Below are 13,432 nucleotides of genomic sequence, written 5' to 3'. Positions count from 1 at the left end.
CATCGCAATTTATTGGAACTGTGTGAACTAGAGTCACTACTCACCTTAATGTTCTGCTAAAGGCGTATTACTTAATAACACAAAAATGTCCTGTTGGCACTTGCCAATTTCATGGCAGAGAATGGTGACTTCAGTTTTTTTTTTTTTGAAGCGGATGCATATCTGTCGTAAAATAATCCTATGCATCTCGTGGCGTATATTCCAAGCATTCTGAAGGTAATACAGAGGGTTTGGTGAGAAACAAACCGAAATGGCAAGCTATTATATTTTATGAAAATCTTGCGTTGCAGTGCGAGTGCGCAGCAGCTCACGCCGAGCACTAGTGCATATCCTTTTGAGATATCATATCAATTATAATCAATTTTAATAAAACACAAGACTACATTATATAACTCTTAACAGTAGGCTATTTAATATCTGTTGTTCTCCGGTTGTCAGTCAGAATGACAGTTCTTGCGTGAACATAGGCCTATATACCCAAGCCAATTTATAATTCTTTCCTTTTTGTCTTGGTGTTTAAAATATTTCTTTTGAAACAAATTAATTAATTAAACAAACAGACTTACTGGGTGAGCAGGGTAGGCTATGACAGCTGTCATATCATACCCTGTCATGCCAGCTGATGCAAAGAATATAATTTATATCTACACAGAAGAAAGCCCTGTCTAGACTCTGCCCAGGTATGAGTTGTGTCGAGCTATTCATTAGCCTGTTTGTTTGATGAAAAAAGACTAAATGTAGTTGCAATAAATGCGTTAAGAATCCATACAACTGCAGCAGTGGAGGACTATTATTCTGCTGCGTGATACTGCGGAAGAACTGATGATGGCACGGTTTGATATTCGGCTGACAGCAGAAAGGGGTGTTTAATTCCCCGCCCACGTGTAGAAATCGAATATTCAAGCTGTTTATTCATTTTTCCACCCAAGAACGAAAAACGAAAATGTAAGCTGAATTCTCGTTTTTCATGTTTTGGAAAAAAAACGAAAATACGAAAAAGGAGCCGTTTTCAAATTTTTCTACTTTCAATATTAAATAAAAAACGAATGATCGAATGATACACGGATTCAGAAACATCACCAGGGTTTGGTTTGGTGACACAAGTATATAACTGTAATTTTATTAAACTCTATATAACTAAAACTAACTATAAATAAAAAAAACACATACAGAAAAAATACAGTTCCTTTCATGCTTTTGATTATTTTTGAATGCCATAATGTGTTTAAATAGTAACCAAACATCATAACATTAAAAAAAAAAATCACTTTCAAAATCATCTTTAGGCCAGTTGGTAAAAAAAAAAAAACTATCAATATATTCTTGAATTGTTTTCCAGTGGTGCCAGATTTAAAGTCTTTGCTAGTATTTTTATAGCGTCCACAGCACTGAACATATAATTCGTAACTGCATCTTGATTGGGAATTCACAACTGAAATTGCTGGCTGCTAAATATTGCCTACTGAATTAAGAAATGGTATACATTTGACTCAAGGAATCAGGCGGGGAAAAATTTTATAAAATAATAGAACAATTAGCATTAACATAAGTGCGAAAAGTGAGCTTTGGTAGTGGGAGAGTTTTAGAGACATCAAATTTGATGTAGTATAAGTTTACACTGTCCTCTATCTTTGTGCCAAATTTCCAAATTTTTCTCCAAACGTTTCAGTGGGCTGAGAGTTGGGTTTGCAAGACTACTAATTTCTGCTAGTTACTCGTCAAAACAATTTCCAAATTACCGAAGTACTCTAGGTTTATGTTACTCTTTAAAAAAAGACATGAAAGAAAATAGTTTATTAGTGTTTATTAAATTGATAGCCTAATGCTTGCAACATGTCTCTTACATGTATTGTAAAAACATTAAAACAAGAATTATCCCTTAAAAACAATTAAATTTTGTATTAGCACACACAAAGTAGCATGTTACAGTATGACACGTAACATTGTAACCTTAACATCTGCGTCTTTGAAGCCAAAAATATATGCGCATGCAATAACAGCAGTAGTGGTGTTAACCATGCAAATGCATGGGGCCCTGTAGGCTTGCTGGCCACAAACAATTAACTCCTTTTGACCTCATTTATTAATGGGCCGGATAAAGTAGACAAAAATAACGAAGCGGTGCTCAAAAAAGAAAGAAAGAAGAAATGCAATACTAAAATGTTTCCAAAGCTTAAAATGTTTTAGTCATCTAGCTTAAGCGGTAGCACTCTCCACTTTATTACTAGTTATAGCATGTAATAAATGTGAATCAGAAGGTATGTTGGAAAATACAGTACAATTATTGAAATGTATCATGCCTCGTGATCATTCATTCAATCACGGAAAGACAATAAAACAGTTTGTAAAAACATAACACTGCATTTACCTCATTCAATGTCCATAGCTGAGTAGTTAACAAGAAAAAAAAAAACTAGAGGACTATGCATTACTTTTAGTGATGCAGTCATTATTTAATGTATCTTTGAACTTAAACAGTCAATTGAAACAGCGAGGAAAAAAACAGCACATTGTACATACCATTTTTGTAGTGACTGTTTTTGTTTTTATTTTATTTGTGTATGTAAATAAAGATTTTAAATGTCACTTAATTCTGTTTAATATGTACAATTCAAATAATATAGTTAAATAAAGGTAATGTTATGGTAGGGCATGTAGGGCCTCAGGTCTTGACTTTGCTTAGGGCCCCCAAAATGGTAAACCCACACCTGAATAACAGATCTGTATGCACATCACTTAGATCTTCACTAAACCGATTTGAAATACTTTATAATAGAATAACACAAAATTCACAGTCTACTTGCTGCCATTGTCCTCCTGACACGTACTGAGCCAAGGAAAACAAATCTTTCACTCTTTGTACTGGTGGTAAGGACAGCAAGATATGATTTGGCCAAATTCTGAATGGATTACCCCCCCAAAAAAAGCACACAAAGAATGATCCCTTTATAATTGCTAAAAAGCTGACACAAGTTCATTGCGATCTCAAAAAGTGTGACAAAGCAGGGGGACATCAGCAGAGCCAAAATCATGAATATGAAGACAAATTCTGCTTTTAAACCTCCAGCACAATCTCCCCCTCTCTACAATTGAAAAACAAAAAACGTATATTGTCAACACAGAATAACTTTTAATTTTCTCCTCCTCCATACATATCTGCCAGCTTCTTAAAGCGTGGGCCCCACTCATTGAGGAAGTCATAGTCTTGGTCATGTCCTGAGTTGGAAGAGTTGAGGGAGCTGAGTGAACTCGCATCGGAGCCTCCTCCTTCATAGTCAAACACCAGGAGGGAGTCGTATGGGGGTGCTGTGGGATCTTCATCTGCAGTCTTCAGATTCTATGTTACAAAGAACTGTTACTGTCACGAGTAGAACTTTTTTTAAGAAGGGAATCAAAATATTGTGGCTGGATGGTTGGTTACTTTCTTTTGGTGGACTCCATGATTGACAGGTTTATGGGCCAATGGATAGCATTGACCTCTAAGAAGGTTGTTGACGTTTTGTCATATAATGCACTTTTGTATTCCTGTTTTAATGTATTATTTTATTTGGCTTATTTTCTCAGTGCTTTGGGATATGACTATTTGTGCATACCTGTGCATACTTGTGTGTAGTGGTGTTTTATTGGTGTTAAAGAATGTCTTTGAACTAATGACCACTATATTTTTTTTATGGTGTAATGTTTGTGTGCATTACATGTAAATAAAATTCATTTTCTTTTTTTGTAATTGATCTCCATCTCTGGTCCTCTAGATTTTTTAGATCAGCTTGTCTGATCCTCTATCCTTTTCTGGTTTTTGTGTTAAATAATCCCCTGGGTAAAATTCCCAAGTTGGCCTAGCCTGCCTTTTTTTTGGTCTACAAAAGTTTTTGTTCTGCTCTGAGCACCTTGCCACGTTAGAAAGATCTGATGCTCATTGTAAAACTAATATATGACTTACATAATCAATGAATGTGGCAATCTCCTCAGGGTTGGCTGGTCGAGGTCTATACCGAGGTGCAGGCAAGAAAATAGGAGCCACATCGTTTCTGAACACTTGAGGTCTGTTGTCCAGGCCTCGATGTAACACACTCAAATCATAGTTCTGTGTAGAAAGTGTGTGATATAAAAAGAAAAAACAACAAGAAGTGCACACTGCACTGTAGTAATTGTTGTTGATATATACAATCTAATGCACTCTAAAACAGTAGCACCAAATCACAGAAAGCTGTATTTCAATAATTTGCCATAACACTAATTGTAATGAATCCAGACCTTAAAAAACTGAATTAATTTAAATTTTAAACCTAACCTGATCATTTTCTCCACCGCCTTCCTCATCATAACAGCAGACATTGTCTCTTATGTCATCTTCTTCAGGAAGGAGTGGCTTTTTTATACTACTTGGTTTCCTCCTCATGAGCAGCAGAAGTAGAAGAAGAAATACTGTGGTAAAAAGAGCATAAACTAAATCACTAACAAAAAATGACAAAATTTTAGGATTAAAGAAATTATTCAAAAGTGATAGTAGTTAATGAATACACTGAAAGTGTTTAAAGGGGTCATATCAAGGATTAAAAACTCATCCCCAGCCCAGACATTAATGGATGCCAACTGACATCATCTGCAATGTTTACTTCTGTAAACAAAAAGAAGAAAGTGCATCTATTTCTCCACTTCATTAAATATTCCATATGTACAGGGAATGATCCACGGTGTTAGAATATGCTTAAGACAATCCATCTGTGTTGGTCATACAAAAATTAACGTCCTGTTTGTGTATTATCCACTTGGAAGAGAAAGAACATTGTCCTACAATTGAGTCCTACAAGTCTGTTGCCCATAGAGAACATCTGAAAGATACTGCAGCAAAAACAACCTTGTTTAACACTAATGGTCAAAGGTCACACTTGTGTTTTGAAGAAACCTTGAATAATTTTAATGTTACAAATGTGTAAGATATAACCCCTTTATTTACTTTAAATGTATGAATGGAATAATTAAATTACATACACAGCAGAGCCAAGATGGCTGCCAGGATTCCAAGAGATAATGATAGTGGGATCCCCGCCATCATTTTTTTGCATAGAAATTCATCTCCTTTGCAGTCACACACTGTTGCTTGAATGGAGTTGTCCTGATACATGTTATTGGTATCATAAACCCTTAGGACAACATTGTAATGATCCTGCTCCAACACAGAATTAAGCGTCAACAGAATCCCAGTTTCTATAATAGGCAAATAAATAGGTTAGTATAAACACCTAGACTTGAATTAGATCATATGTAGTTCATATTTTTCCAATATACATTATCCTTACTTGTTTCATTCATCCTGGCAGTCCAGTTTTTCTTTGTGTCTCCTTGGGGCTCAACGCTGAAGGGAGCAGCATAAAGAGGTCCATCTTTGTCAGTTATAGAGAGAAGCACTGTGGCCTCACGATTGCAAATCACTATACTTCCTTCGTTAATAATTGGAGCGTTGTCATTTACATCCTCCAATTCAATTACCAAGGTTCCTGTACCAGTTGCTGGATTTACATCTGCATACAAGCACAAACTTATTGAAAAAGGCTATACTAGCGAGAATTCTCATTTTAAAAAGAAACACAAATTACCATCATCATCCAGGGCCAAAATGATAGCTCTGTATTTGCCATCTTTGACAGATTCTCTATCCATTATACTCTTGACTTTAATCATTCCAGTTTCTTGATTTACACTTAGCCAGTCAGCAGGATCATTGCCAATTTTATACCTGGGAGGAACCAAAATGTGTACACACACACACACACACACACACATACATGTAAATAGATAGACAGATATGGTATACTATAGTAATTACATGTAACGTGTAACTATGTCACGCAACAAATTATTACCATATACTTCAGAAGTTTAAGAAAGAAACTGATACTTTTATTCAGCAAGGGCTTCAAAACGACATTTATAAATAAAGACATTTATAGTATTACAAAGGATTTCGATTCAAATGCTGTTTTCCAAACTTTCTGTTCATCACAAAATCCTGAAAAAAGACACTAAATTGCAGTTATCATACACTTCAGCATTAAGCAACACAACAATTTTCAGCTGTGATAATAAGAAAGGTTCCTTGAGTACCAAATCAGCACATTAGAATGATTTCTTTGTGACTGCCTCTATGCAGAAGTCAGTCTCTCTTGCTCTCTCTCTCTCTCTATCTATCAATCTTACTGATCTCAAACTTTTGAACAGTAGTATATATCTCTTTATTTATGTATAAAGTTTAAAGTGGTGCAGCAGTTCTTACGTTATCTTCTGTGATTTTCCAGTGTCTGGATCAGTGGCTGAATAAGCACCCAATTCAGTATCAACTGGTAAATTTTCATGTCTGGAAATAACCTTCTCCTTTGGATTAAACTTGGGAGGCTCATTCACATCTTCTACATTCACCATAACTGTGGCAGTGGAAGTGGTCAAAGAACCGACAAATGGTTCATCATTTTCAACAATCACCAACAGAATGTATTGCTTGTTCTTCTCAAAGTCCAGGGGCTAAATAGAAAAGAAAGCATCTTTTACTAAGGTATGTCATCACAATTAATTCAATGGACAGACATTGGAGCAACACACAGTACCTTTACAGTGGTGATGATGCCCTCCAGCTGGCTGGGTCCAGTACTGACATTGAAAAACCCACCCTTGTCACCACTAATAATACGGTACTTGGTTGACCAGGCAGGTGATCCAACTTCATCTCCATCAGTAACTGTAAGTTTGGCCACTACAGCCCCTACTTTATTCTCTGGGACAGATATGATGTGCTAAAACATAAAATGAATGATTTTATGCTGTACTGAAATGGTATATAGTATAAAATATAAATAGTTGTATTTATACTCTAGTATAGCACTGACTGAACACTCAATGTTTGTATGCATTACCGAAGTTTGCTCAAACTGTGGTGGGTTATCATTGCTGTCAGTAATAATAATAACAGCTGTGCCAGTGGTTGCCAAACCTTCTCCTTCCATGTCAGCAGCCACAATTAACAAAGTATATCTGGGCCATTGCTGAAAAGGAAGATAACTGATTAGTTTGTTCACATCATGTCATTTGATCACCACTTCGAGAGTCATCAAATGTCACTTCTCACCTCTCTGTCCATGCCTGGTTCTCGCACACGAATGGTTCCAGTTGAAGTGTTGATTTCAAACATGTTTGGTTTTGGAAATTTGGGCTCTTGGCTGACAAGTGTGTATCTGACCATAGCATTGTCAGTTTCTGAATCATCTGCATCAGTGGCTGTGACTGTCATGAACTCATGGTCTTTGATGTGAGAATAAAGACTAAAGTTACTATTGATGACATTTAAAAAATGCAAAATGTACTATTTAAGGGAATCATTAAAATGTATGTTAAAAGAATGATTAAAAGACATTTATTCTAAAGGCTGACTGCTCAATTTGCCTACCTTTAGAAGCTTCAGAAACTTGTCCATTAAAAGGATTTTCCGTAAACTCAGGCTTGTTATCATTCTGGTCGGTCACAATGATAGTGAGGTTTGTGGGTGATGCCTCTTTTTTCCCATCTTCTGAAATTGCACAAGCCTTGAGCTGACGACATGGGATGCAACGTGGATGTTAAGTGCAAAATTCTAGTAATATCCCAAGTGAAATACTTTATCTGTTTACTTTATTAATCATGTAATAAATAAAGATCACATATTAAACTACAAAATGTTAAATGGAAAGAGAAACATTTTATTGGCTTAGAATTTACTGTTTAATTGATTTTCAGAGGCACATAGACAGTTTCTTAATTTTCAGTATTTCTGCCTAAACTAAATTGTTCAGAATTGAGTCCTTCATATTGTTTCACTGATTTAATGAGCAAAATAATCCAGGAATAAATATCTTTACTGGAGAAGGTATGTGAACCTCATCTGTTAATTAAAGGGGTCCTATTATGCTTTTTACACTTTCATCTTCCATCGTAGTGTGTGATGTTGCTGGTAGTGCATAAAAAAGATCCACAACAATAAATTTAACATCACTGTAATAAACATCCACTTACCTTGTATAAATCCTTTTTTTCTCTATCCAGTGGCTGTGTCACAAAGAGATTCCCTGTCTTTTTGTCAATAGTAAAAATCTTCACAGGTGGCTGATCTGCCCCTTCTCCTGCGGCTCTTGGCTGACAAGTGTGTATCTGACCATAGCATTGTCAGTTTCTGAATCATCTGCATCAGTGGCTGTGACTGTCATGAACTCATGGTCTTTGATGTGAGAATAAAGACTTAGTTACTATTGATGACATTTAAAAAATGCAAAATGTACTATTTAAGGGAATCATTAAAATGTATGTTAAAAGAATGATTAAAAGACATTTATTCTAAAGGCTGACTGCTCAATTTGCCTACCTTTAGAAGCTTCAGAAACTTGTCCATTAAAAGGATTTTCCGTAAACTCAGGCTTGTTATCATTCTGGTCGGTCACAATGATAGTGAGGTTTGTGGGTGATGCCTCTTTTTTCCCATCTTCTGAAATTGCACAAGCCTTGAGCTGACGACATGGGATGCAACGTGGATGTTAAGTGCAAAATTCTAGTAATATCCCAAGTGAAATACTTTATCTGTTTACTTTATTAATCATGTAATAAATAAAGATCACATATTAAACTACAAAATGTTAAATGGAAAGAGAAACATTTTATTGGCTTAGAATTTACTGTTTAATTGATTTTCAGAGGCACATAGACAGTTTCTTAATTTTCAGTATTTCTGCCTAAACTAAATTGTTCAGAATTGAGTCCTTCATATTGTTTCACTGATTTAATGAGCAAAATAATCCAGGAATAAATATCTTTACTGGAGAAGGTATGTGAACCTCATCTGTTAATTAAAGGGGTCCTATTATGCTTTTTACACTTTCATCTTCCATCGTAGTGTGTGATGTTGCTGGTAGTGCATAAAAAAGATCCACAACAATAAATTTAACATCACTGTAATAAACATCCACTTACCTTGTATAAATCCTTTTTTTCTCTATCCAGTGGCTGTGTCACAAAGAGATTCCCTGTCTTTTTGTCAATAGTAAAAATCTTCACAGGTGGCTGATCTGCCCCTTCTCCTGTGATACTGTAAACTATCTCTTCATCAGGTAATGGATGTTAAGTGCAAAATTCTAGTAATATCCCAAGTGAAATACTTTATCTGTTTACTTTATTAATCATGTAATAAATAAAGATCACATATTAAACTACAAAATGTTAAATGGAAAGAGAAACATTTTATTGGCTTAGAATTGACTGTTTAATTGATTTTCAGAGGCACATAGACAGTTTCTTAATTTTCAGTATTTCTGCCTAAACTAAATTGTTCAGAATTGAGTCCTTCATATTGTTTCACTGATTTAATGAGCAAAATAATCCAGGAATAAATATCTTTACTGGAGAAGGTATGTGAACCTCATCTGTTAATTAAAGGGGTCCTATTATGCTTTTTACACTTTCATCTTCCATCATAGTGTGTGATGTTGCTGGTAGTGCATAAAAAAGATCCACAACAATAAATTTAACATCACTGTAATAAACATCCACTTACCTTGTATAAATCCTTTTTTTCTCTATCCAGTGGCTGTGTCACAAAGAGATTCCCTGTCTTTTTGTCAATAGTAAAAATCCTCACAGGTGGCTGATCTGCCCCTTCTCCTGTGATACTGTAAACTATCTCTTCATCAGGTACACTGTACAACTTTGCCTTTATCTAAATGCAGAAATAAAATATATATAGACTTGCATTGATCATATACACCTTTACATATTGATGCAATTTACAACTGTCATTTCATTACTTTTACACACCTGGAACAGTTTTTTTGGGAAACTGCCTCTCTCGTTCTCAGGTATACTATAAGGAGGAATAACCCACTCTCTCTTTCTTCTCCTTTGTCCTGCTGAAGAGCTCGGAAACTCCACAATCAGAATATCAGAGGGAGTTTCTAACTAAAATTAAAAGATAAAAAAAACACACACTGCGTGTAAAACTACACAGAACGTTATATCAATCCTTCATACTATTTAATTCTACCTTTTCTGGATTCTACTTTGTGAAATTAACCATCTCTTCTTAATAAAAAAAAGAGTTTGCAGCCTCATTTTGTGTGCATAAATAATATCATATAATAAAATAAACTGTGTGAAGGGCCAAGCAGAGGTCAGGCTTGTACTGTATTACACAGCAGGAAGTTGCACATACCTGTGAAGCTGCATTCACTGCAGTATCCATGTGATTGTCATGACTGTAGACATGCTCAGCTCTTGTGCTTCCATCATTGCTACTGAAAATTACTGTCAGAAAGTCGTAATAAAACAGGACAAGAAACAGGTCTTTATACAATGGATTTTAAACTAATTCAAACTAGAATCAATCAGTCACTTTTTGCAGTGGCAAGTCTTGAGTTTAACAGAAATTGATAAGATTTACTGGTTCCAGGGCAACAACATTTAGTTAATAAAAATTTTTTGAGTGATCAACTTAAAAACTTGTTTATGCTACAAATATCTGAGTTCTTCAAACTCAATGTGCTTTGTTGGACAAACATAATTTCAAGTTGTCATGACGCAAAAAGATTGATTTTTGAAAGGTTTTTTATTTTATTTATATAATTTTTGAGTCTACACATTTTTTTTGTGTATTTACAACCACTTGGTAAACTGTGCTAAGGCAAGTCTGAGGAGATAGAAAAGGGGAGGGTGAGGTCAAATCCATAGACTTTTGCCTCAGTTGGAAAAAAAACATTCACCTTTGAGGGTTTCACTATACCAACAAAAGTGTTAATTTTTAAACAGTCAAGCAAAGACAAAAAAAAACACCACTGATTGTGACCAGTTTGTGACATCACTATTGTGTCCACTATTGGCACAAACGTGGAAAAGATGAATGAATGAATGAAACACCATGCATTAAGAGCCTGGAGGTGAAAACCTTTTAAATTTGAAGATCAGGGTAAATTTAACTTATTTTGTCTCCTGGGAAACATGTAAGCATCTTCTGTACCTTCTGAAGGGCAGTACTAAATGAAAAAAGATATTTAGGCAAAATACAAAAAATGTATACATCTTCATTCTGTTCAAAAGTTTACACCCCTGGCACTTAATGCATTGTTTTTCCTTCTGGAGCATCAGTGAGAATTGTTTGAACATTTTGTAATAGTTGTGTATGAGTCCCTCAGTATGAAAAGATGGATCTCAAAATCATACAGTCATTGTTGGGAAAGGTTCAAATACACAAAAGATGCTGGAAAACCAAAGAATTTGTGGGACCTGAAGGATTTTTCTGAAGAACAGCAGGCAGTTTAACTGTTCAGTACAAACAAAGGACTGTCAGGGTTTGTGGAGGGATGAAGCAAGGACTAAATGATTCAGAGAACAATGGGCTTTTATTAATAATAAATAAAACAAAAGCAAAAAAATCTACCCCGAGGGGCGGGGAGGGGAGGTGAGACGAGGCAAGAAAGGATCAGGCAGGACAGGACAAGACAGGAACCAACAGGTTACATTTGACAGCAAACTGCCACAGAACTGCAAACACAAGGAGAATAAAGAGGGAGCAAACAAAGAGGGTAACGAGCAGTGGTGAAGCTACGGTGGGCCCGGGTGGGCACTTTCAGCCACTTTCAGCTCTGCACCCAATGAGAAGCTGGTAATTTTCCAAATGGATACAATTTATTAAACGATAACAATAATAATAATAAACGTCTTATTTCATTATAACTTTATATATTTAGTTTAAAAATATTAAACGCGAACTTTCATGGTCAATAACAGACAGTTTCTTAATTTCCCCTCTTCCTATAGGTGCATACGGTCGCCGTGATTTTGCCAAGTAAGACAGGTTCCTGGATCAACATCTTTTGTTGATCCTGGATCAACATTACTGTCCAAAAATATAGACTAAACCCAATCCCTACCCCTAAACCTAACCATAATTTATTCCTAAAATCAGTGTGAAATGATAGCTGATTAACAAAGGTGTAGAAGCACCTAACCCTGATTGTGTCACATTGGGACCCTGGCCACAGCTATAATAGTGGCCCACGGTGGAGCCGACGGAGGGAGGAGCCATGGAGGAGGAATGTCCACTGACTCCAGGGGGCCGACCAACGGCGGCAGAGCAGGTGGAGGAGGAGCCCGAGGCTGAGATGGAGAGCCAACGAGCCAGGGGGATGCCGAGGATCTGGGGGGCCAGGGTGGAGCCGAGGGCTCTGGCCGACCAAGGCGGATATTCAGAGATCCGTGGCAGAGCCGGAGCGACTGAGGACCAAGGTGGAGCTGATGGGAGGAAGGAGCCCAACGGAGCCGGTAGGACAGAGCGACGAGGCGCAGCCAGAGGAGAGGAGTCCAGAGGCGATGGTGGGTCGATGCCCGACCAAGGCGGAGACGGAGGAACGAGGGAGCACGGTGGAGCTGATGGATCGATGGGTTACTGTGGAGGCGAGGGAGCTAGGAGCCGAGGTGGAGCCACTGGGTCTACGGACCGAGGCAGAGTCCGGGCGTCGGAGGCTGGAGGCAGAGGCGAGGGAGACGCCGACCATGGTGATGCCGGAGGAGGCCGGAGCGGGTGGGAGGGCGGTTATTTTTGAGGAGCAGGCACTGGAGAGAGCTCTTGGGCTGGAGCCCTTCCTGGGCGGAACTGGGGACCAGGAGCCCTTCCTGGGCTGGACTGGGGATCAGGAGCCCTTCCTGGGCTAAACAAAACATCAGGAGCCTTTCCTGGGCTGAACGCAACATCAGGAGCCCTTCCTGGGCTGGACTGGGGATCAGGAGCCCTTCCTGGGCTAAACAAAACATCAGGAGCCTTTCCTGGGCTGAACGCAACATCAGGAGCCCTTCCTGGGCTGGACTGGGGATCAGGAGCCCTTCCTGGGCTAAACAAAACATCAGGAACCCTTCCTGGGCTGGACTGGGGATCAGGAGCCCTTCCTGGGCTAAACGAAACATCAGGAGCCTTTCCTGGGCTGAACAAAACATCAGGAGCCCTTCCTGGGCTAAACGAAACATCAGGAACCCTTCCTGGAATGGACTGGGGATCCAGAGCCCTTCCTGGGCTGGACAGAGGATTCCGCGGTCTCTCCTCATTTTGGCCCTGAATTCCCTCCATAGTCCGCTCACCCTCAGCCATGATGCAGGGGGCGGAGCTCCTCTCCGCGCTCACACCGTCCACGGCTTGCCCCCTCGTGGTGGGCAATGTCACCGGCTCTCGCACCTGGTCTGACGCATTGGGCTCAACATCCGAGGCGATCCTCTTCTTAGCCGTGGGGCTTTGCTCCGGCTCATGGATCGCGGTGGGAAATGGCTCTCCGTCATCGGTGGGCTCAGGTTGATGCTCCGTACCGCGGGGAGATGGTGGGCTGGGCTCAGGGTCCTGAGTGGGGCTGGGGGTGTCAGCGGTGTCCATGGGTAGATG

The 13,432-nt window shown here is 38.3% G+C and overlaps 1 protein-coding gene and 1 long non-coding RNA gene across 2 annotated transcripts in view; one reads left to right on the top strand and one right to left on the bottom strand.

Moving 5' to 3' along the window:
* LOC107600335 (uncharacterized) overlaps positions 1-3,201 on the top strand; it is a 3,845-nt gene extending 644 nt beyond the window's left edge. The window contains exon 3 of the long non-coding RNA XR_001610801.1: positions 3,164-3,201. This is a non-coding gene — a long non-coding RNA (uncharacterized lncRNA). The remainder of the gene's footprint in view (positions 1-3,163) is intronic.
* Positions 2,562-13,432, bottom strand: part of LOC107600334 (B-cadherin-like) — a 25,965-nt gene continuing 15,094 nt past the window's right edge. The window contains exons 4-18 of the mRNA XM_016292202.1: positions 10,223-10,314; positions 9,829-9,969; positions 9,664-9,730; positions 8,041-8,135; positions 7,439-7,580; positions 7,121-7,293; positions 6,909-7,037; positions 6,603-6,788; positions 6,275-6,519; positions 5,598-5,737; positions 5,301-5,522; positions 4,993-5,208; positions 4,292-4,425; positions 3,941-4,084; positions 2,562-3,337 (exon numbers count right to left, since the gene is read on the bottom strand). Of these exons, the coding sequence (XP_016147688.1) occupies positions 3,131-3,337; positions 3,941-4,084; positions 4,292-4,425; positions 4,993-5,208; positions 5,301-5,522; positions 5,598-5,737; positions 6,275-6,519; positions 6,603-6,788; positions 6,909-7,037; positions 7,121-7,293; positions 7,439-7,580; positions 8,041-8,135; positions 9,664-9,730; positions 9,829-9,969; positions 10,223-10,314 (2,333 nt within the window). The 3' untranslated portion in view covers positions 2,562-3,130. The remainder of the gene's footprint in view (positions 3,338-3,940; positions 4,085-4,291; positions 4,426-4,992; positions 5,209-5,300; positions 5,523-5,597; positions 5,738-6,274; positions 6,520-6,602; positions 6,789-6,908; positions 7,038-7,120; positions 7,294-7,438; positions 7,581-8,040; positions 8,136-9,663; positions 9,731-9,828; positions 9,970-10,222; positions 10,315-13,432) is intronic.

The sequence above is a fragment of the Sinocyclocheilus grahami genome, unplaced genomic scaffold, assembly GCF_001515645.1.
Source record: "Sinocyclocheilus grahami isolate Dianchi unplaced genomic scaffold, SAMN03320097.WGS_v1.1 scaffold282.1, whole genome shotgun sequence".
Classification (NCBI taxonomy): Eukaryota; Metazoa; Chordata; class Actinopteri; order Cypriniformes; family Cyprinidae; genus Sinocyclocheilus; species Sinocyclocheilus grahami.
The sequence above is the reverse complement of the archived record's forward strand: the minus strand, read 5'-3'. Positions and strand labels throughout refer to the sequence as shown.